The 19317-nt window shown below is 42.0% G+C and overlaps 3 protein-coding genes across 3 annotated transcripts; 2 read left to right on the plus strand and 1 right to left on the minus strand.

Annotated features, from left to right (window-relative positions):
* LOC115740023 (U-box domain-containing protein 11) lies at nucleotides 1-3294 on the plus strand. Its single transcript, XM_030673371.1, has 4 exons — nucleotides 1-358; nucleotides 1266-1382; nucleotides 1461-1913; nucleotides 1992-3294. The coding sequence occupies exons 1-4, from the start codon at nucleotides 56-58 to the stop codon at nucleotides 3060-3062; spliced, it is 1944 nt and encodes a 647-aa protein (XP_030529231.1). The 5' UTR covers nucleotides 1-55; the 3' UTR covers nucleotides 3063-3294.
* Nucleotides 3295-5309: 2015 nt separating this feature from the next.
* Nucleotides 5310-6673, plus strand: LOC115740024 (uncharacterized protein At1g66480-like). Its single transcript, XM_030673372.2, has 2 exons — nucleotides 5310-6068; nucleotides 6404-6673. Exons 1-2 carry the CDS (start codon nucleotides 5433-5435, stop codon nucleotides 6461-6463), a joined length of 696 nt encoding a protein of 231 aa, XP_030529232.1. The 5' UTR covers nucleotides 5310-5432; the 3' UTR covers nucleotides 6464-6673.
* A 2145-nt stretch (nucleotides 6674-8818) lies between these two features.
* Nucleotides 8819-17994, minus strand: LOC115739935 (putative 1-phosphatidylinositol-3-phosphate 5-kinase FAB1C). Its single transcript, XM_030673255.2, has 11 exons — nucleotides 16545-17994; nucleotides 15290-16087; nucleotides 15008-15161; nucleotides 14218-14562; nucleotides 13218-13958; nucleotides 12784-13115; nucleotides 12569-12692; nucleotides 12302-12466; nucleotides 10639-12156; nucleotides 10235-10501; nucleotides 8819-9357 (listed from the first exon to the last, which is right to left on the minus strand). Exons 1-11 carry the CDS (start codon nucleotides 17096-17098, stop codon nucleotides 9100-9102), a joined length of 5256 nt encoding a protein of 1751 aa, XP_030529115.1. The 5' UTR covers nucleotides 17099-17994; the 3' UTR covers nucleotides 8819-9099.
* Between the last annotated feature and the right edge of the window lie 1323 nt (nucleotides 17995-19317).

Genomic DNA, 19317 nt, shown 5'->3' on the forward strand with positions numbered 1-19317 from the left:
TCCTCGCGGCGGAGGAGCAGGGGAGAGAGAGAAAAGTGAGATCGTGAGTGGAGTCATGGCCGGCTCTGTGGCCGGAGACCTGCTGGATCTCGTGCGAGAGATCGTGCGGGGCTGCACTTGCGGCGGCGGCGGCGGCAACGGCCGAGATCTGTTCCGGAAAGACTGCACCGATCTGGTCCGCAGGATCTCTCTGCTGACGCATCTCTTCGAGGAGGTCAGGGATTTCAAGTCCTGCGAGCCCACCACCGCCGGCCATGGCGCGAGAGATTGCTGGTGGTGCGATCTCGCATTCGCCCTCCAGGCGGCGAAGCGGCTCCTCTCCGTCGCTCACGACTTCGTTGATTCTGCTTCCTCTTTCGTGAGTCACTGATGCTTCCCTTTTTTCTGTTTTGATTTTATCACGCTTGCATTCTCGACTTTGGGTTTCAAAATGTGATTGCTCGTTGATACGATTTGATGTGGTTAATAGTGTAGCCTTCGAATTGATAGGTCACTTTCTGGTGTGGTACAGTAGGAATGCAGCATTTTGCGACATTGTTTGAAAGATGTGAGCTCATTGAATTGTGGGCATTGTTTGACTAATTGGGTTTGTTTTGAAGAAATTTGATGGGGAATAGAGAGAGGGAAAAATAGAGAAGAATTGAACCTTGGCCACCACTTGAGCCGCATACTTCCGACTACGGGCAATTAATTGATTTCGAGAGGTGAATATTTCGCAATCATGTGTTGGAGGCTGTAAATGTGTGCTGAGAGAGTTTATGGAAGCAAAAATTTCAAGCTTGCGGTGGTCCCTATTGAAATGAAGAGGATTAGTCTTGAATCGCAAAGCGCTCTGTATAGACATAGGGATATATTCCAGCTGATGTTTTGTATAATCAAAAGCTTATGTAGGAGTTTTTTTTTTATTCTTTTTTATTTGATTCACAGATGTAGAAAAGATGGTTGTCTGTATCCTATGCATTTGCTGCAAATCCTCGTGGATGAACCTTTTCAATATTTCCAAGTTCCCCTTGGCCTAATTTCAAATTGGAATACAGCTCTTCCAAAGCTGGATATGATGTGATTGATGACAACCTACTCAATATGTGCAGTGTGATTCCTTTTTCTTTGCTAATTTGGTTTTGAGTTTGCAATGTGTTTTAACTGCAAACTGTTTTTAAACTAGCCTGGCTCTTGCTAAGCTGGTGCCGTACCCTTGCATGCCCTTTGAAGAATGTCTTGATTCTTCTCTGAAAATTGAAAATGTGGTACTTCCTGATTTTAAGGAGGGGGAAGCGAAGAAAATCGCATTCCAGTTTCAGTGTGTAACGTGGAAATTGGAGAAAGCCCTAGGAAGCCTGCCATATCATCAGTTCAATATCTCCGAGGAAGTTCAAGAACAGGTATCACTCATGAAATATGTGGTGCTTCAGCTTTTTCCCAATCTACCTGTTTTCCCTGAAGTTAGTTTCTTTTGATAGGTTGAATTGGTCAGAGCTCAGTTGAGAAGAGCAGCAGAAAGGTATGGGCCTCTGAATTCAAAACTGTTGTCTCGGGCCTTATCTGAGCCATTGGAGAATGAGTCTGGTCAGATAAGGGTGCAATCAGGCAGCCGCACGATAGGAACACTGCACATTGAGAATATTGGTAACATTGATCATACAGTTGTGGCAAATACGAGCATTGCCCAAGCTAGTGCCCTTTCCAATGATGATTGTATAGACATCATGGAAGGGCTCACAATTTCTTCCTCATCATTGGAGGTTTGTCAATCAAATGCTGAAGATGAAGATAAGAGGGGCCAATTGGGCACTGATCAGAGCGACCAACCAGAGGAGATAAAAAAGACCAATGTAACATCTATACCAGAGGATTTTCTCTGCCCAATATCATTGGAATTAATGAGAGATCCTGTGATCGTAGCCACTGGACAGGTTTTCTTCTGTTCTTTTTGTGACCTTTTACCTCACTGATTTTATCACACGTGATTTCTGAGTCGCTTTTTTCTGCAGACATATGAAAGATCTTACATACAAAGATGGATAGACAGTGGCAACCTAAAATGTCCAAAGACACAGCAGAAGCTCCAAAATCTAACACTGACCCCAAATTACGTCCTGAGAAGTCTAATCAGTCAGTGGTGCTCGGACCACAACATTGAGCAGCTGACAGCTTTAGTCAACGGAAAAATAAAAAACAGCGACGGCTCTTTCCGTGACATCAGCGGTGATATAGCAAACATTGAGTCTCTAGTCAGGAAGCTCTCCAGCCGATGCGTTGAGGAGTGTCGAACTGCAGTAGCAGAAATACGATCACTATCCAAGAGAAGCACTGATAATAGAGTACTGATAGCAGAAGCGGGTGCCATTCCAGCTTTGGTCAACCTGTTGACATCCGAAGACACGACAGTACAGGAAAATGCAGTCACTTCCATCCTCAACCTCTCGATATTCGAAAACAACAAAGGGCTAATAATGCTTGCGGGTGCTGTTCCTTCTGTCGTCCAAGTCCTAAGAGCCGGAACCATGGAAGCTAGAGAGAACGCGGCAGCGACCCTCTTCAGCTTGTCACTTGGAGATGAGAACAAGATAATAATTGGTGCATCCGGGGCTATTCCTGCTTTGGTTGAGTTGCTTCGGACAGGTAGCTCCAGGGGGAAGAAAGACGCTGCAACTGCCCTATTCAACTTGTGCATCTACCAAGGAAACAAAGGTAGGGCCGTGAGGGCAGGGATTATCTCGGCACTGTTGAAGATGCTCACTGATTCGAGTCACTATATGGTTGATGAAGCCCTGACCATATTGTCCGTTCTCGCTAGCTGCCACGATGCTAAGGTTAGCATGGTAAAGTCGAGCACGATCCCCGTTCTTATAGATCTTCTGAGAACCGGTTTACCGAGGAGCAAAGAGAATGCAGCTGCGATACTGCTATCCTTGTGCAAGAGAGATAACGAGAATCTTGCGTGTATAGGGAGGCTCGGCGCCGTCATACCACTGACCGAGCTCGCCAAGAGCGGCACAGAGAGGGCTAAAAGGAAGGCCACTTCATTGTTGGAGCTCCTCCAGAGGCTCAACAAACAGTAACGGTCGTGGGTGTTGTTGATACTGACAAGTTGTTACTTTGAGATTTGGAATTCTTTTTCTTCTTCCATTTCCCCTTGAATTCGGGCTTGAACTGACAAGAAGGGGCATTGAGGTGGCATTTTCGATCTCATCGCTCCCCGTCTCTTTTCTTTTCTTACCGCGCGAAATGCGCAGAAAGTGTTCAATTCAATCTGTTGGTTGCTATGGAAATTCTTTGCTTCGGATGTCTTACGAAGTCCAAATCTTGTGTGTATGAACTCGCAAGTGTCCACCAATGAAACTTGATCTGGCCGTAAACACAGGCCAATCTATGTGTAAGTGCTGCATTTTCAAAGTGACGCCATGGCTTCGAGTTTTGAGAAACTGATATTTCATTTTAAAATTTTAGTTAGTGTGAATGGATTGAGACTAAGATAATAAAGAGATGCATTGACTGCGAAAATCCCCACCTAAGCTCGAGACTTAAAAAACAAAAATGAACCAAATTGCATCTATGACAATGTGAAAACGGGAGAAGAAAAAATAAAATTGTATGTGGAAAACCCTTTTCATTAGCCGGACATTGATCTACCTTAAAGATATGGAGGGGTTGGTGTAACCTACCCTCGGATTGACCAAGCCGCGAGGGCGTATTCACAGCTGTGATTCGGTTAATTTAGTTCTAAACTTTTCAATTTGGTTAATTTAGTTCAAAATATTTTGACGATGTGGAAATGAAGTCCTTTCAACTAATTTTGGATAGAAATCGCTGGCTTGGCGGTCCAATCAATGCCGAACCATATTATGTGACACGACCAGTGTTGAAGCAAATTTTTTGTATTTTTCTTCTTTTTTTATTCATTTCATTTCTTTTCCTTTTTATTTTTTTCCTTATTTCCCTCCAATGGTTGCCGAGGCCGCAAATTTTTTGTTTTTTTCTTCTTTTTTTCATTCATTTCATTTCTTTTCCTTTTAGTTTTTTTCCTTTTTTCCCTCCGTGGCCGGCAGACTGATATAGAAAAAGAAAAAGGAAAAAGGAAAGGAAAGGAAAGGAAAAAAAAAAGAGGAAAAAACTTAGTAAATTTCATAAAAATTGAAAATATTGTCAACATCGGCGCTAGCCGTGCCATGTAAGATGACAGGCATCTACGTTAGTGATTTTCGAGCTAAGATTGGCCGAAAGGACTGCATTAGTAAATTGTCAAAAAAAAAAAATTGACCAAAATTAATCAAATCGAAAAGTTCATGACATAACTAGCCACCATACAATAGATTTGTGGCTTTTTGAACAATCATTCCCGTGAATTAATTATGTTCGCATCCTAGGTTTATACAAAAAAGAAGTTGGTATGTATAGAACCAAGCACTTTGGTTCCTCAATTGAATCCAAAAACAAACATCACATCATTCAACCAAAGCCCTCAAAAATTTTAATTAAAGAAGTCAATACGAACCACATGGCCGCTCGCAATCTTCCCAACATTTTCCTCGAACGAGTCCACGCCGTGATTTCCGTTTTGATTGCTCCCGTAACGCCGAAACTGACGAAAACGATCTGTTCCTTTGGACTATTATTCCACTTCTTTTTGTTTTTTTCGACGTAAAATCACGGTCGACTTCGGAGACAAACTTTATAATATAAGTTATTTTCTCAACGATCCTCTTCACGACCACACAACCACATCCATGGTTGTTGAAACTTTGGAGAATTTCGTCCCGACAGCAAAATCCTATCACGGAGGAAATAGTTAGCTTGCCACGCATACCATGAAAACCAAGCAAAAAATCACGTGAAAAGCTGTAAATAATACTGAGCCGATGCCCTTGTGCGTGACGTACTTAAACTTTCAAGGAAAAAAAGAAAGTGGCTTGTCCAACATGGTACGAGAGCGCAAATCAAGCGTTCCGATCATAACCTTCTCTTTTATATCTTGTCGACCTTAAGTTTTTAGGAAAAGCAATTAATCTAATAATACTGAGTCGATGCCCTTGTGCGTGACGTACTTAAACTTTCAGAACAAAACAGCTCATCTAGCATGGCATCGGAGCGCAAATCAAGCATTCCGACCGCGACGTTCTCCTTTATATCTTGTCGAACTTAAGTTTTTAGGAAAAGTGATTAATCTAATAACCGGTGTAATATTATTTACCACTTCTTCGTCAAACATTCGCCCGCCTATTTTCAAGATTGGCTTCTCTTTTTTGACCAGGGAACAACCCTAGCAAACAGAAACCAACTATATGCATAGACAAGACTCGCCCTGCTACACCAACCGTGACCTTTTGGAGCTTGTCAAAACGCCAAACTTCTCTTATCGCTAGTTTACTTTCTTCTTCTTCTCCTTCTGCGGCTGCTTCCAGTTCGAACCGAAGTTCAAAGCTTCACTAACAATGGGCAACGCCATTGGAGCCAAGAGGAACAAGACGGCCAAGGTGATGAAGATATCCGGCGAGACCACCAAGTTGAGGACGCCGGTGCTCGCGGGGGACGTCCTCAGGGACTACCCGGGGTACGTCTTGTTGGAATCCGAGGCCGTCAAGCACTTCGGCGTCCGGGCGAAGCCGCTCGAGGCACGCCAAGATTTGGAGCCCAAGAGGCTGTATTTCCTAGTGGAGTTGCCTGAGAGCTCTCAAGAGAAGATCCCGAGGAGGGTGAGGTCGGGCATAAGCGTGAGCGCCAGGGACCGGCTCGAGAGCCTAATGCTTGCGCGGAGGTCGGTCTCGGACCTATCCATCGTGAACCCGACAAGCATCGCGGCGACGGGGAACACCAAGGTCGGCGGCGGCGGTTGCAAGAGGCTGAGGATGAGGCTTCCGAAGGGAGAGGTGGAGAGGTTGATGAAGGAGAGCAGAGGTGAAACTGAGGCAGCCGAGAAGATCATGAACCTCTACATTGCGAGCGATTGTAACGTCGGCGGTGGATTGGGAAGCAAATCGAGAGGCGACGAGAACGGGTTGTTTGACCAACGTGGACCGTGGAAAGTTGCGAGCCATGGAAGAGCTGGTGAAAGTATCAAAACTCGCGAGGTATGTCTAGTTTCTCCAAGACACTCGTCCTGATTTTGTGCCATGTTTGCTTGGGTTTGACCGTTCATGGAGTTTGCTATGCTCTAGAAAATATGCACACAAGTTTGAATTTTCCCAGAAAGTTGGGGTTTTCCTTTTTTGCTTCGCCCCATAAGTAGAGGGGTTAAAAATGACATTTCGCAAGTAGGGTCGACATGCTCGAATTTCATAGTGTTTAATGACTTTGGTTTTAATCATACCATGCAGGATGAGGAACAGGCTTAATCGGACCCGCTCTTTAAATATCTCTCCTTTAAGCAAACTTGATTAATGTTTAGCGCTGGTCTTTTTTGCAGAAACGGGTGAGCTTCCTACCAGTTGATGGAGGAGATAAGCAGATTGTTGTGGCTTCTTGATTTTTTATTAGAGAGACAATTAGCAGCGCTCAAGCCACATTGACTTATGTCCTTTTCGTTTTAGGTGGTCAGGTTTATTTGGAACATGCTGTCAAGACATTAGTGCTCCACTCTCCAAAAAACAAATAATAAAGTACGAATAAGTTGTAATTACTTTCACTATGTATTGTCTATATATTCGAGACAAAAGTGAGGTTTGTCTCATTTTTTACAGATGTCCCGCTATCGTTTTTGCATCGGAATGACATAGGAATGAATACTCATCCAATTCCTAACTTCTCGCTACATCTATACTTAGATGAATTCTCAACCAATTTCTCCCAAAGAGCAATTCTTTTCTCTTCATACGAGAGCCATCCATGATCATCGCACGCTCGTGCCTTGATACTAGTTTATACTTTGTCGCTTGCATAAAGTATGGGTCGTTAGAATATTAAAGATCAAGAGAGCATAAGAATATCCTCTTCTGGAACGACGCTATTGATGTATAAGTTTGATAAACAAAAAACATGCACCTAGAACTCCACGAGAAAGTAGTACTGTAATCTACGCTTTAAAAAAGTATAACGAAGTCTTAAAACTGGTGGATTAAAGGGCTTAAATGCATTTTTGTCTAAATGGAACGGGGCGTGTTGCATTGCATGAGCTAGCACTGGGCCAAAATGGGACAGGCTTATGTTAACACGAGGCCCAAAATCTGTGCACTAGCATAAAGAAGCTAATGGCCTAAATTAGGCCATGACGATACATTTAACTCATAAGGCGCAGTCTATGGAGTGTTGAACAAGCCCATTGATCATAAAAAGTTCTACGAGTATGATTAGCCTAAGAAGTTCATTGATGGAATGTCTAACGAGCTCATCAATCGTGACTTTCCGAACCGGCATATTTTATAATGTTATTTTCTTTAGTTTTTTTCCCCTCGACTTAGGGCCAGCAAGGGTTGCTAGCCGACCCTAGCTATATCTGGCCAGGCGAAGGCGCCATTGCCCTAATAAGTCCAAGGGAAAAAAAAAAACTAAAGAAAAGAAAAGGATAAAGAAAAACGAAAAAAAATTAAAAAAAAAAGATCAAATATTATCAAAATCTTATTTTTTAAAAGTCCACGTCGGTGTTGGCCAACTAAAATTGATTGGATGGACTGAATTGACATAAATGCAAAAAGTCAATGACTAATTTGGTAAAAAAAAGAAACTTAAGATTGAATTGACACGGTTACAATAGGATTACGACTTTTTTGGTAATTCTTCCGAAATAAAATTGAAGGGGATGTCCAAGACTCTCGGCAATGACAATACACAACATCAATCAAGATAAAAGAGATCACAAAGAGCACATTAGACTTTGAAGATGAGAAGGCTACTTGTGACATGTCAATTTGGATTAGACTATGAGTTTCATGCAATTTCCTTAGATTCTAGTTCCAAGTGGTAGTATCGGGGCCCTTTGCATCAATTCTACTCTTCCTTTTATTTATCCGCGTGAAGCACAAGATTATTTCCATTAAGTTTTACAAAGTCTTTGAGGCTTCGAGGCATATATTGAAATCTCTTTTCATTTAAAGTCAAATTTGATACTTTGTATGGACATTGACTATCCATGATTAGACTTTGATCATTGAAACCATTGAGAGTCCGGAGACCAAAACTTGACAAAAGTACATGCAACACATGTACGATCCAGTATTAGACTTAGGGTACAAGTAAGCAAAGTTACTCCAGTTCGATTTGCGGATTACACGAACTCGGCTCGACTCTGTCGAGGCCGAGTACCTACACTGCCTTAATGCGTTCGGCTCGCAATCGAAAACACTACTCGGTTAGCTCACATTCCTAATCAATAGTTGGTGGAAAGCTTCTAACACTCTTGCGAGGAAAGCATCCCAATGTTCCTTTGAAGGAAGGCTATTCATAAAAATGTGAAATTATTAAATTTTTCACTATATATTTACTTTAAAGAATTCCAACTCGAGCATGAAGCTTGAGTTCGAATACGATTTGAGGTGCAACTGAAACTGATTGACTAATTAAATCAACTCGTGCCCGAGCTCTGAGGTGCAACTGAAACTGATTGACTAATTAAATCAACTCGTGCCCGAGCTCTGAGGTCGGGGACTAGACGGGACTCGAGCTCGTTCGGAATATGTTGTTCGGCTAGAGCTCGAGCTTATAAAATCAAACAGGATTGAAATGGACACGAGTATCGAACCAAGTGGCGCTCTCGAGTGTTGAACTGCATCGATGACTCGATCATGCCCTGCCTAGATTCATGGGAAAATAGCTCAAAATGACAATGACTTTCATGCCAAACGTATAACAGAACGTGTTCTCAAGCCACCAGTCATCAAGAAAGCTATCAAAGAAAAAGAACACAGGCAAATCAAGGACTAAAGATTCACAAAAGGAAAAAGAACGTACAAAGACATGTTTTGCCAAAAGAATTCCTCCCCTTCATTATGTAAGACCTGATGGTGGGCTAGTTCTACCCGTATACAAGACGTCAAGGCGAAAAAATCGAAGAGAAACTGAAGAGCCTATTTTCTCTGCATTTGCAGAGCAGCCGTTTTGTTATTAATGAATAAATACATTTTCGGTGCAAAGGGCAAAAAGGAAGAAGAAAGAATGCGTACATTCCGCTCAAGGCAACCACTGATCCGGCACGGTAAGAAAATACGTGGTCATGGCTTTTCGGAACCTCTTCTTGTATTGCTTGGGAGATATAATGGTTGGTGAAGCATTCTTCGGACCTCGTCCAAGAATTCCCGACGCCTTGACCCATGTTTCCAGATGCTTATCCCAGGTGTATTGCCTCATGAAGTCGATGATCCCCAAAACCAGCTCCTTGCGTTCATCGTCCACGCCAACAAGGAGCGAGTAGTCCATAACATCGACAGACTGCATCCACAAAGATAACAATAATAGTCACAAACCAGATTTCTTAAGACTGCAAAGGGAAACGCTTGGACGCAGACAGTTCACAGTAAAATAAATGGCATAAGAACCAGTGTAAACCATAACAGAAAGCCAGCGTAAACCTTAACAGACAACATGGGTGTCCTTGTCCAATTATAAGGTTTCATTGTCAGATTATTCAAAAGCCCTTCAAGCCATCAGACCACATTGAGTGCTGTGCTGCTCGTGGGGAAAATATCACCAATAATCCATGAACTTTGATCAAATGTTCAATGTTGTCCTTAAACTTTTAATTTGTTCAATATAGTCCATGAATTACTGGTAAATAATCAACCTAGTCCCTAAACTAGACGAAAATGTTCAATGTCGTCCTTCCAGTAATTCAACGTCATAGAATTTGTTGATCATGGCTTCCAATATGTTTAGTTTGAATGGTGGACAAAAGAAAAAGTTACACCTGGATTCTCCATGTAAAATGTTTATCTCTCCAATAAGGAAAAGAAATTTCCATGTAAGATATTATCACAAAAGAATTCAATGAAAACTGCAACAGAGGCCACCTTCCATATAAAAAACAGATGCCAATCTCTTTTCTTCCTTCTCTCAAGCAATGTTTTCAGCTTATAATAATCAACATCATCAAATAACGTTTGATTTGTTGTTAAAGCAAACGGAAAGACCATACTGAACATTTAGCAATAATTTAGGAATCACATTAAATATATCAAAAGTTCAACGATGACATTGCACATCGGGCCAAAGTTCAAGGATCATTTGTGTCATTTTCTACTACTCTTGCAATGGTATCTCAAAAAAGTGTCAAAACTACAAATCAACATATCTAGAAGCTTCAGCTTACCGCTAAGAAGGATGTATCATTCCAGATGGCCCTCTCCAAACTTCTTTTTGCCTTGCTTCCGAGGAAAATGGGCTTCGTGCGCAAAGTCTCCAAAAGATTCAGATCGAGGAGTACTTTGTCTTTTCCAGACGTATCTGGATTGTAACGAGCTCTTGCTGACCCTTTAAGATCATAGACCCTTGAGATGCTTCTCTTAAAAAAGAGATTCTCCATCACCATCAAATCCATTTTCATCTCCTTCCCGCCTCTCACGCTTTTCACAGTGACCTACTCAACCAACCACGGACACAGACCACAGGGAAAAATAGAGATCAGTCATTTTCCTGAAAGGAGTGGGTAATCTAAACTCCTGCATGGAGTAAAAAAAAAAAACGAGGAGCACAGGAGAAGTAGAAGAAACTAACCTGATAAAGTCCAAGGACTTTGGCAAGGCAAGTTGGGCTTCCTGAGCTGATAGATTCAGTTAGATACTTAAAATATTCAGGAGCGAATTCCTCAAAGGACTCAAACTCTGTCTTTGTAACTTGCTTAATAATGAATCTTTCATCCATAGATTTAGCGAAATAAACATTGCTTTTTCCTCCCTGTGCACTCCATCTCCGACATCGGCTCAGTGAGCGAACAAAGTCTACTTCACTCGGGCAACATTTCCTTCGAAGAGAGTCAAACTGCTTCGCAAAGTAACATGTGACTGAAAACTTCGCTTTGCCACCAGCCGTAGAGGACTCGTCCCCAAAAGAAATTCGCAAATGTGGAGATTTGTTTGAGTCCTTGAAAATTGTCCCCATGGATAATGATGCGTCCTCTGATCCATAACTCCCATAATTGGCATGGTCAAAGTCGAGAGTGCCAAAAGATTGCCAAGTAGTAAAGCTAGAAGCCACAACATCATCCTTGTCGACATCATCACCACTCCAGTCCCCTCCGTGCTCACGTGACATACTAGAGACCCAGACTTCATGCTGTTTAGAGCAAAGTGCATATGATATAATGCTAGTAGGCTCCTCGTCATAAACAGCGATTACTATGTCATTATGGCCTGTTTGTGAGAGCAACAAGTGGGCTCCCCCCGCCAAAAGAGATGAAGAGGCGAAGAGAGACGGTGTGGAGCTAACAGCCAAGTTTAACTTCTGAGCCTCCAATGGCAATATTTGCGAGTACGTCCTAATTACATTAGAAACCGGGTCTCTCAACATATTTCTATAATCTCCAGAAGCATGGAATGATCCAAGGGTTGACAAATGCAACAAAGAAGGGGGCAAACCTTTCCGAATTCTTTCACGCACTCTCATTGCTGAGTCAAAAGACTGAACCCTCACAGGTGACATTAACCTCCTAAAAGTGGGGCTATTACTTTCATTAATATGTCCAGAAGTAGCTGTGGCTCCATCAGCCAGCAAACTATGAAAAGCTTGATTTTCTGTCGTGGTATGATCGCTACCAGTCCATGCGCAATCTATCCTCTCAGAGAGATTAGGTTCTTCAGTAGGAATAGTTTCAGAAAAGGTGTTAGGATAACTGGTCTCTCCATTTGAGAGTACATCCTCCTCTGTGTTATGATGAGAAGAAGCCAGCGCGGAATTTTCAGGGACACAAGGACCCGATGATGATATATTTGTGTTCGCTTGCTCTACGAGAGATCCGCTGACAGACACAGCAGTCAATCCTGAGGAACCAGAGACATCACCGCTGCCATCCTTGTACAGTAGATCATTTCTAAACTCTTTTAGTTGGGCATATAAAGCATTCCCTTGCTTTGTCTTAGGAGAGTTTCTCTCAAGAAGCAAATCTAGGGAACATAGGCGGCGATCCCAAACACGGGAACCAATTAGGAGAGATCGCAGCACGCGATTCATTTCCAAAATGTCTATGGTCATCTGACCTTGTTGGGACGACTCCATCATAGCTAATTCAAGCAGTTCCTGCATGAGAAAACAGAGGAAAGTCATGGGAGAGCCAATTATGTAGGAAGTAGACTAGAGCAACTACATACTTTGAGGTTCTGCTATTAGGGCCCCAGAGATATCAAAGCAACAACAGAATAGCTGCAAGTAACTTGAATCTCACATTGTAATCACTTCTTTCCTGCTTAAGAAGATCTTTCAGGTCCTTGATGTAGCTCTGTAGCTCACTTGAATCTAAAGATTCATGTCCAAGAAACATGTTTTTCTTTTCAACATTGTCAAGCACATCCGACATCTCCAGATACAAATTTTCCACCTTGTCTGTCAACTGCAAAAAATAGACACAAGTTCAATCACCACCGAATGATATGGCAGGTATCAGAATACATCTATGTGAACCACTACGAAAAGAGTAGAGATGTGCAAGTACCACTGCCGCTTCTTTTCTTAACCATTCTTGTTGAGGAACATTGAATTCAAGCTTCGAAGGAGGTAGATGGACAGACAGAATGTCAATAGGAGAATATCGGAAAAATGCAACCATGCTTCCAAAGCTGCCAAATGGAATGTTTAGAAATTTATCAATCAAAAGTACGAGTACATGCGACTGTTTGCTAAAAGAAATTCAAATCCAATACAACCTACCCATAGTAACGAAGGCAATCTCTCTGCAAGGAATGGCCACATGTAGCAACACGATTAGCAGTTGCATGGTTCGAAAAACTAAGTTCCAAGAATTTTCCAAAAGAAAGACCCCACGCAGCATCTGACATGACCACTCTCGGAGTAGCTGGTGGAACTCCATCCACATGAGCACACTTTAAGCACCGATGCCACATCCATATTTTTCCATCCTGTTCACCGGGTAGTTTTATAGAAGGAACCTGCTTTACATTAACTGTCAGATTCCCCTGCTGATGGGTGTAGCACAGGACATGGGCTTCAGCAGGCTCATTACAAGATCGACAGTAACATGTCTGGCAATAAAAAATGCTGGTTAGTTCATAGATCTGATCCAACATAAAATCAGGATGTATTATCAACTAGAATGCAAGTGAAGGAAATGATGAAGCACTAACCTGATCAAAAAGGTCATCACGAAGATATCTCCCAAGAGGCTTATCAAAACACCCATAGAACTTAATGCGTAAAAGCCGAGATCGTTCACACACGGTTCCCTTAAGGACACATCGACTTGAAAAGGAAACCAGTATGCTCTGGTTAGTGTCTGTGGCTGAAAAGTACTCACCAGCCGCTTCATTTTCCTCATTCCCCAAAAACTTTTCCACTTCAGCAGCTGCACCAGCCTGCAACGCTTCCTGATATGTACCTCCAGGTAATTGAGGCAGGGATACATTTCCAGTCTTACAAGGAAAATCGGCAGATCTGGGGAAGTCTTTGAACTGACTTAAGCCACATGATTCAAGACCATCAATTAGAGCTGAATCGTCATTGTATGCATCAGAGAGTGCACTTTGGCCACTAAGGTCCATTTGTGGAGATGGATAACCATGAGCAAGATGATTGAAAAGGGTTTCCGTTCCTCCAATTTCTGAACCAATATCCACAATTTTATCTAGACTGCATCCATCCGTTAAAACTTCATAATTAGCTTTATCAGAAGCTGAGAGTGTTGAAAGGGCACCACCTGCAGCTTCTTTGCCTGGTAAAGACCGTTTTAGAGCTATCTTGGGCAACGTAGCACCCTCATCAGCAAGAAAGGAAGTTTCCAGCGATAGATGGTAGGCAGCAAACACTGCATACTGAACAACGTGCTTAACCTTCTTTAGCTCTTCACGATACATGCCCCTCAAAAGAACCTGAAGAAAAGAATAATAGGTATGTCAGAGAGGAAATACAACACAGTGCTGCTTGTTCCCTTGAACAAATCGGGCATATTACGGTTACATTAATAAGAAAAATGTAATGTCTTTGTATTAACTTGATAAATAGATCAACATGATGATTGCGAAGGAAATATAGGACAGATATGAACATGCACCATCTAACTAATAATGCCAAATCAACTACAGACTAAATTGTGCAATATATAGCTTCCAACAAGCATGAAAAACATACCGTGCAACCCAAGCGTCTAGGACAACCTTCAAAGTACATCAAAGTTTTAGAGGGTTTCTTGCTTGAGTGGATGGAAGTCTCATGTTCTTCAGACACTTTTTCCAATCGGAAGAGTTCACAATGCCCCAACCTTGTCGTAGAAATATTATCAGTCGATGGAGTAATTGGAGCACCAGTGCATCTGGATATTCGCTCCAGCAACGGTCTTTTCACATTTAACACCAAAGATATTTCCCTTTCCAGCAGATATTGTTGAGCATAAGAGGAAACACTTTTCTCTACCAGCAGAACATTTGGACGAAGAGCCTCTATTCTTGAAATAATCATCTTGAGATGATCCATTTCCTGATCCATCAGAAAGCTCAAACATAAGTATTTTATCTTGGTTACCTGCCCCAAGAAAACAAGTATGATAGAAAGAGCAAAAAAACAAGTCTCGAGAACCCAAACCAGCCATTCATGGAGAAGCTAATAATTGGAATGAAATGATTCTCAAGTCCTATTTTGATAATAAAAAATTAAAAATCCATTATTGGGAACCAACCCATGAGCAAAAAGAGATTTAAAGAGAAAAAGAAATGATCAAGAAGACACAAGTTCCTCAAATGAATTGCTTTATGTACATCAAAACTGATCTGTGAGAACGACCAGTGTCCCAAGAAGTATCTCTGACAAGATTACAATTGCTCTCTGTTACTTAACAATACTTCTTGTCCTTTCCTTGAGTATCAGGCAAAAGCTAGTTAATTAGTCTGCCCAACATAAGACTGTGAGTAAGTTGAAAGACCACCTGCTGCAGTAGTGTGTCAAAAGACGCCAGCTGATTTGAAGCTCTCTGATATTCAAGCGCTCCTCCTAAAATCAGTATTCTAGGACTTTTGTACTGTGATGTCATGCGCTTGTGCTTTATGTTTTTTGTACAAACTACCCCCTTAATGAGGGCGCTGCAGAAACAGAAACTCCCGTTATTAAAAATCAACAAATCAGGTGCAATAAACCATCTAGCATTAACATCGCACAATATTGAGCAGAGAGAGAAGAAGAAGAAGAAGAAGTTGGAAAGGAGAGATACCTCTCACTTGGACTTCCTGTTGCTACACACTTAACCTTAACATAATTACAAGGATCCATACTACCCCCACTGCTGGTATCTGGTTTCACAAAATTTGCAGCTTGCCATGATATGTTTGCCACCACATCAGTCCAGTCCTCAGCTCTATCCTCTCCGCCCATCTTGATTCCCTCTCCGTGTAATAGCTGTGATACAAGAGCCCTAAAATGAGCTTGGACCATAGCTCTTAAAGGCTCCTTATTTCCCTCATGTTGTCTCTCCTTTGTTGAAAACATACTAGAAAGGCTACTGCTGGAAGAAAATATTGCTCCTGAATCTCCAACATTGTCATCTTCATCGTCATATTCAAAGAAATTGCCCTCCACCTCATCATCTTCATCATTGGGTGGAGGAGGAAACCAGATACGGCCATTGTTTTCAAAATCCAATGCCCGTTGAGATGTTTCATACTGGCTTCTGAAGATGGACAAATCATCCGAGCAGTAATCACTATTCTCTGCATCCTCAGTCCCTACATCAGGCTTTCTTAAAACGGCCATGCCTTCTGGATCAAAGGGACCATCACGAGACATCGGGCTTCCATCTTGCTCGTGCTGTGCAGAGTGTCCACGTCTATAGGAAGTATAATTAATCCTAGAGGGACTGTCTGAAGGAGTGGAAAACACAGACCTATAACTGTCGAAATCATGTCTGGAACTAAAACTACGTGAACCTATATCTGTAATCCCATGAGAATAATCACTCAAGGGACTTACTGAGTGCTTCCCAGAATCTTCGGCCTCTTCATCACTTTTGTATCTGCACAATTTACCAAAACAGTAACCGTTTCACATACATTTCAGGTTCTTCAGGAATAGATTCATACTGAATTCATTAAAGTTTATGACTACTACAAAGGCAATGTCAATCAATGTACTCATCGTATGAATATTGTCAAGTTCACCTATACGAGAAGCTATCAACAATCATTAAGGGATGATTCTGTCACACATCATGCTCTTCAGGTGCTAGAGCATACCCCAACCCATAAAATTTCCAATCAAGAGCTCATATTAGAAAGAACTAATATAATACAACAGCAGAAACAACTCTAACCACAAGCTAGATGCCTCTCGAGTACCAACCAAAACAGCCATTCCAAATTCAGTATGCCTTTGCCACAAATTGCCTTTTATCTTCAATGCAAAATACAACAAACGATATAGACGCTAACTGTTATCTAAATACTGATGTAGGGAAACTTCCTCAAGCTAACCTGCTCGGGGAGCAATGGACAGATACTGGTGCTAAATGAACAGTAACTGAAGCCATGCCGCTGGTGATCACGCCATGCGGGGAATATAAATTCTCTTGAGAATCCAGGAATTGGGCCAAATCGCTTTGAATAGACTCACTATTCACCGAAGTAACCATTTTCTCCGAACTGAAGCAAGGCGATGGCGGCTCCGGACTATCTCGAGGGTGTACTTTCTCACAGTACTTCTTCCGGCCTTCTGTTCTGACCTTACTCTCAGCACAAAGTTTACAGTGCTTAATGCCAACCACACCACCAGCTTCACCGTGTTTCGACCCACCTGAATCTAGAACAAGGGCGGGTTCCAATCCCTGAGTACATCTTTCGCACAGATACCTGCCACAACTTTGGCAATGGCATCTACTCAACTCACCGGTTGAATCCATGTTACCCTCAGAACACCTCTCGCAACTGCTATTACCAGAGATCATCCGTTCAACAGAATCAACACCACCAGAAATCCACAACCTAATCTTTTGTATCAGATCTAAGAACGAAGTATCAGGTAAGATCATAGAACCCAGTAACTCCAAGAAATCAAAGAACGAAACAAGTGTCCTTCTATAATCCCCCCTCTAAATTAATGTCACACTTTAGAGATTTGAAAATACACTCGACATGAACCGAACCCAGAACCGTAGGAGAAAAAAAAAAGAACGGAAAAACGACTGTTATATCCAAACTATTACAAGAACCCACTGTAAAAATGCGGGCTTGTTCGGGTATTAAATCTTTTTTTTCTCTCTTTTTGTTCTTGAAGGGGGGGTTACAGTAAACCCAGAAGGAAAAGGGTAACAATCAGAAGGAATCCTCCAAGAATCACAAAATACTTCCAATGGAGGACTCAAGCTGCTCACCAATGAATCAACGCGAGTTACTATGTACAGCACTAGAATCTCAGTCCCCAACAACCACCAAAGTAGCACGGCAAAACCCCCTAAAAATCCAACCGATCCCAGAATCGACAAACCGGCGGAAGGAGCACCGACCAAAAAGAAGACGCCCTTTCGACTCAAGAAACGCTCTTTCTACCTCTAGAATCGCCAGACCCGAACGACACTGCGCGTATCCGGTTTTCAGACAAGAAAAAGAGGGAAAGTGTTTGTTTTTTTTTTTGCCTTGCTGGGTTTTTGCTTGTGGAGAATGCTTTTAGATGCGAGGGAGGAAGACGAGGAGGATGAGGAGGAGGAGGAAGAGGAGGAAGGAGGAGGAGGAGGAATTGTTGGCCTTGCGATGAGAGTCGGCTCGCATCTCGGAGAAGGAGAGGGAGAGAGGCAATCGGAATCGAGGCACCACCACCACCATCGTCTTTCCCCTTCTTGTTCTTGCTTCACCTGCTTTCATTTCCCCCCCTGCCCCCCTTCTCTCTTTTCTGCTTTTTCACTCTCTCTCTCTCTCTAGCCCCTCTCTCTCTCTCTTCTGGTTTTTAATATTGTTTTCTAAAAAAGCAACCCCACATACACACTTCCCCCCTCCTCTCTCTCTCTCTCTCTCTCTCTCTACGGGTTTCTACTTTATTGGGTCGTCGTCGTCATCATCCTTCTCCTCCTCCTTTTTATCTTCTCTCTCTAGTTTCTCTTGATTTCTTCTCCTGTTTTCTTCAGTTTTTCCTTTTTCCCTTCTGGGGGGTGCTTAGAGAGGGGATTACCATGGTGGTCAAAGGGATGATTCACCATTTAACCATTTGCATATTTGCGTTTTTGAGATTTTTCCGCCCGTCAATTCTACTGCGAGAGATTCCATCCCTAAAAGATTATATTCTAGTCAAACGACCATTATGTAAGAAAGAAAAATTTTAAGGACGCGATCCCCTTTCTTTTTAATTTTTGCAATACCTAAAAATGCATTTATATCGACCGTCAAAAAGCTTTAAAAGCACGAAAACTGAAGAAGCATATAATCACCTCGGGGATCTTTCGAGATAAGTAGAAAAATCGAGCCTGCTCGTTTGATTATCACAAAAGGGTATCCGCCGATGAAATCAATATTACTTGAAAAAGAGAATTCGTATTCGTGGAGATGCAAATGGACGACCTTCTCTAAACTTCTATAGAACCCCGGTCGATAGAAATCGAAAGCGATTTCGACTTTACGACAATTCAGCGATCTCGACAGCAATTCTGGAGGTTAAAAACTATAGACTCATGCTGCTATCATATTTCTCCAAAATTGTAGAAATTTCAACTCCCTTGACCTCGTGTTAAGAAGAAAGAAGGTTTGGACCAAAAAAAAAAAAAAGAAGAAGAAAGAAGGAACGGGGAGACATGGTCCTAACAACAAATCGGAAAAATTCGATTTTGACAAAGTTTGGGGTTTGGGAATGGAGGGTTGATCCTGTCCCTTTTCCCCAACCCCACACGCTGGCATCGAAGATAATTAAAACAAATTAAGGGGATTTTGGCCCTTCTGGAAATTAAAAAATAATGAATGATTCTCCTGCAATCTTTTTATTGAATTGTCTGTTATTTTTATATATATATTTGGGAATTTCACTCGGCAAATCGGAATTTGATTCGCCGGAGAGTCTCCATCGAGGGAAAGACAGGTCAGCATCCGTATATGGACATCGCCGCAGGATTAGATTTATTGATAATTTTATTTTGTTTTGCGATCAATTTTATATTTTTTTTCTTATGGCGTCTCTCCCGTATCGTGCTACACATTGACGCGCTTTTCCCGACCAGCGTGTGATTCACGCTCCCAACCTTTCTCGAGCCCGGTGTCTAATTTTAAG

Source organism: Rhodamnia argentea, chromosome 5, assembly GCF_020921035.1.
Source record: "Rhodamnia argentea isolate NSW1041297 chromosome 5, ASM2092103v1, whole genome shotgun sequence".
In the NCBI taxonomy this organism is placed as follows: domain Eukaryota; kingdom Viridiplantae; phylum Streptophyta; class Magnoliopsida; order Myrtales; family Myrtaceae; genus Rhodamnia; species Rhodamnia argentea.

Coding starts and splice junctions, on each gene's coding strand:
- LOC115740023 (XM_030673371.1), top strand. CDS start 56: ATGGCCGGCTCTGTGGCCGGAGACCTGCTGGATCTCGTGCGAGAGATC. Junction 1,383..1,460: donor CCGAGGAAGTTCAAGAACAG/GTATCACTCATG, acceptor TTCTTTTGATAG/GTTGAATTGGTCAGAGCTCA. Junction 1,914..1,991: donor TGATCGTAGCCACTGGACAG/GTTTTCTTCTGT, acceptor TTTTTTCTGCAG/ACATATGAAAGATCTTACAT.
- LOC115740024 (XM_030673372.2), top strand. CDS start 5,433: ATGGGCAACGCCATTGGAGCCAAGAGGAACAAGACGGCCAAGGTGATG. Junction 6,069..6,403: donor AAAGTATCAAAACTCGCGAG/GTATGTCTAGTT, acceptor TCTTTTTTGCAG/AAACGGGTGAGCTTCCTACC.
- LOC115739935 (XM_030673255.2), bottom strand. CDS start 17,098: ATGATCTTACCTGATACTTCGTTCTTAGATCTGATACAAAAGATTAGG. Junction 12,467..12,568: donor TAAGAAAAGAAGCGGCAGTG/GTACTTGCACAT, acceptor TATTTTTTGCAG/TTGACAGACAAGGTGGAAAA. Junction 9,358..10,234: donor ATGATACATCCTTCTTAGCG/GTAAGCTGAAGC, acceptor TTGTGGATGCAG/TCTGTCGATGTTATGGACTA.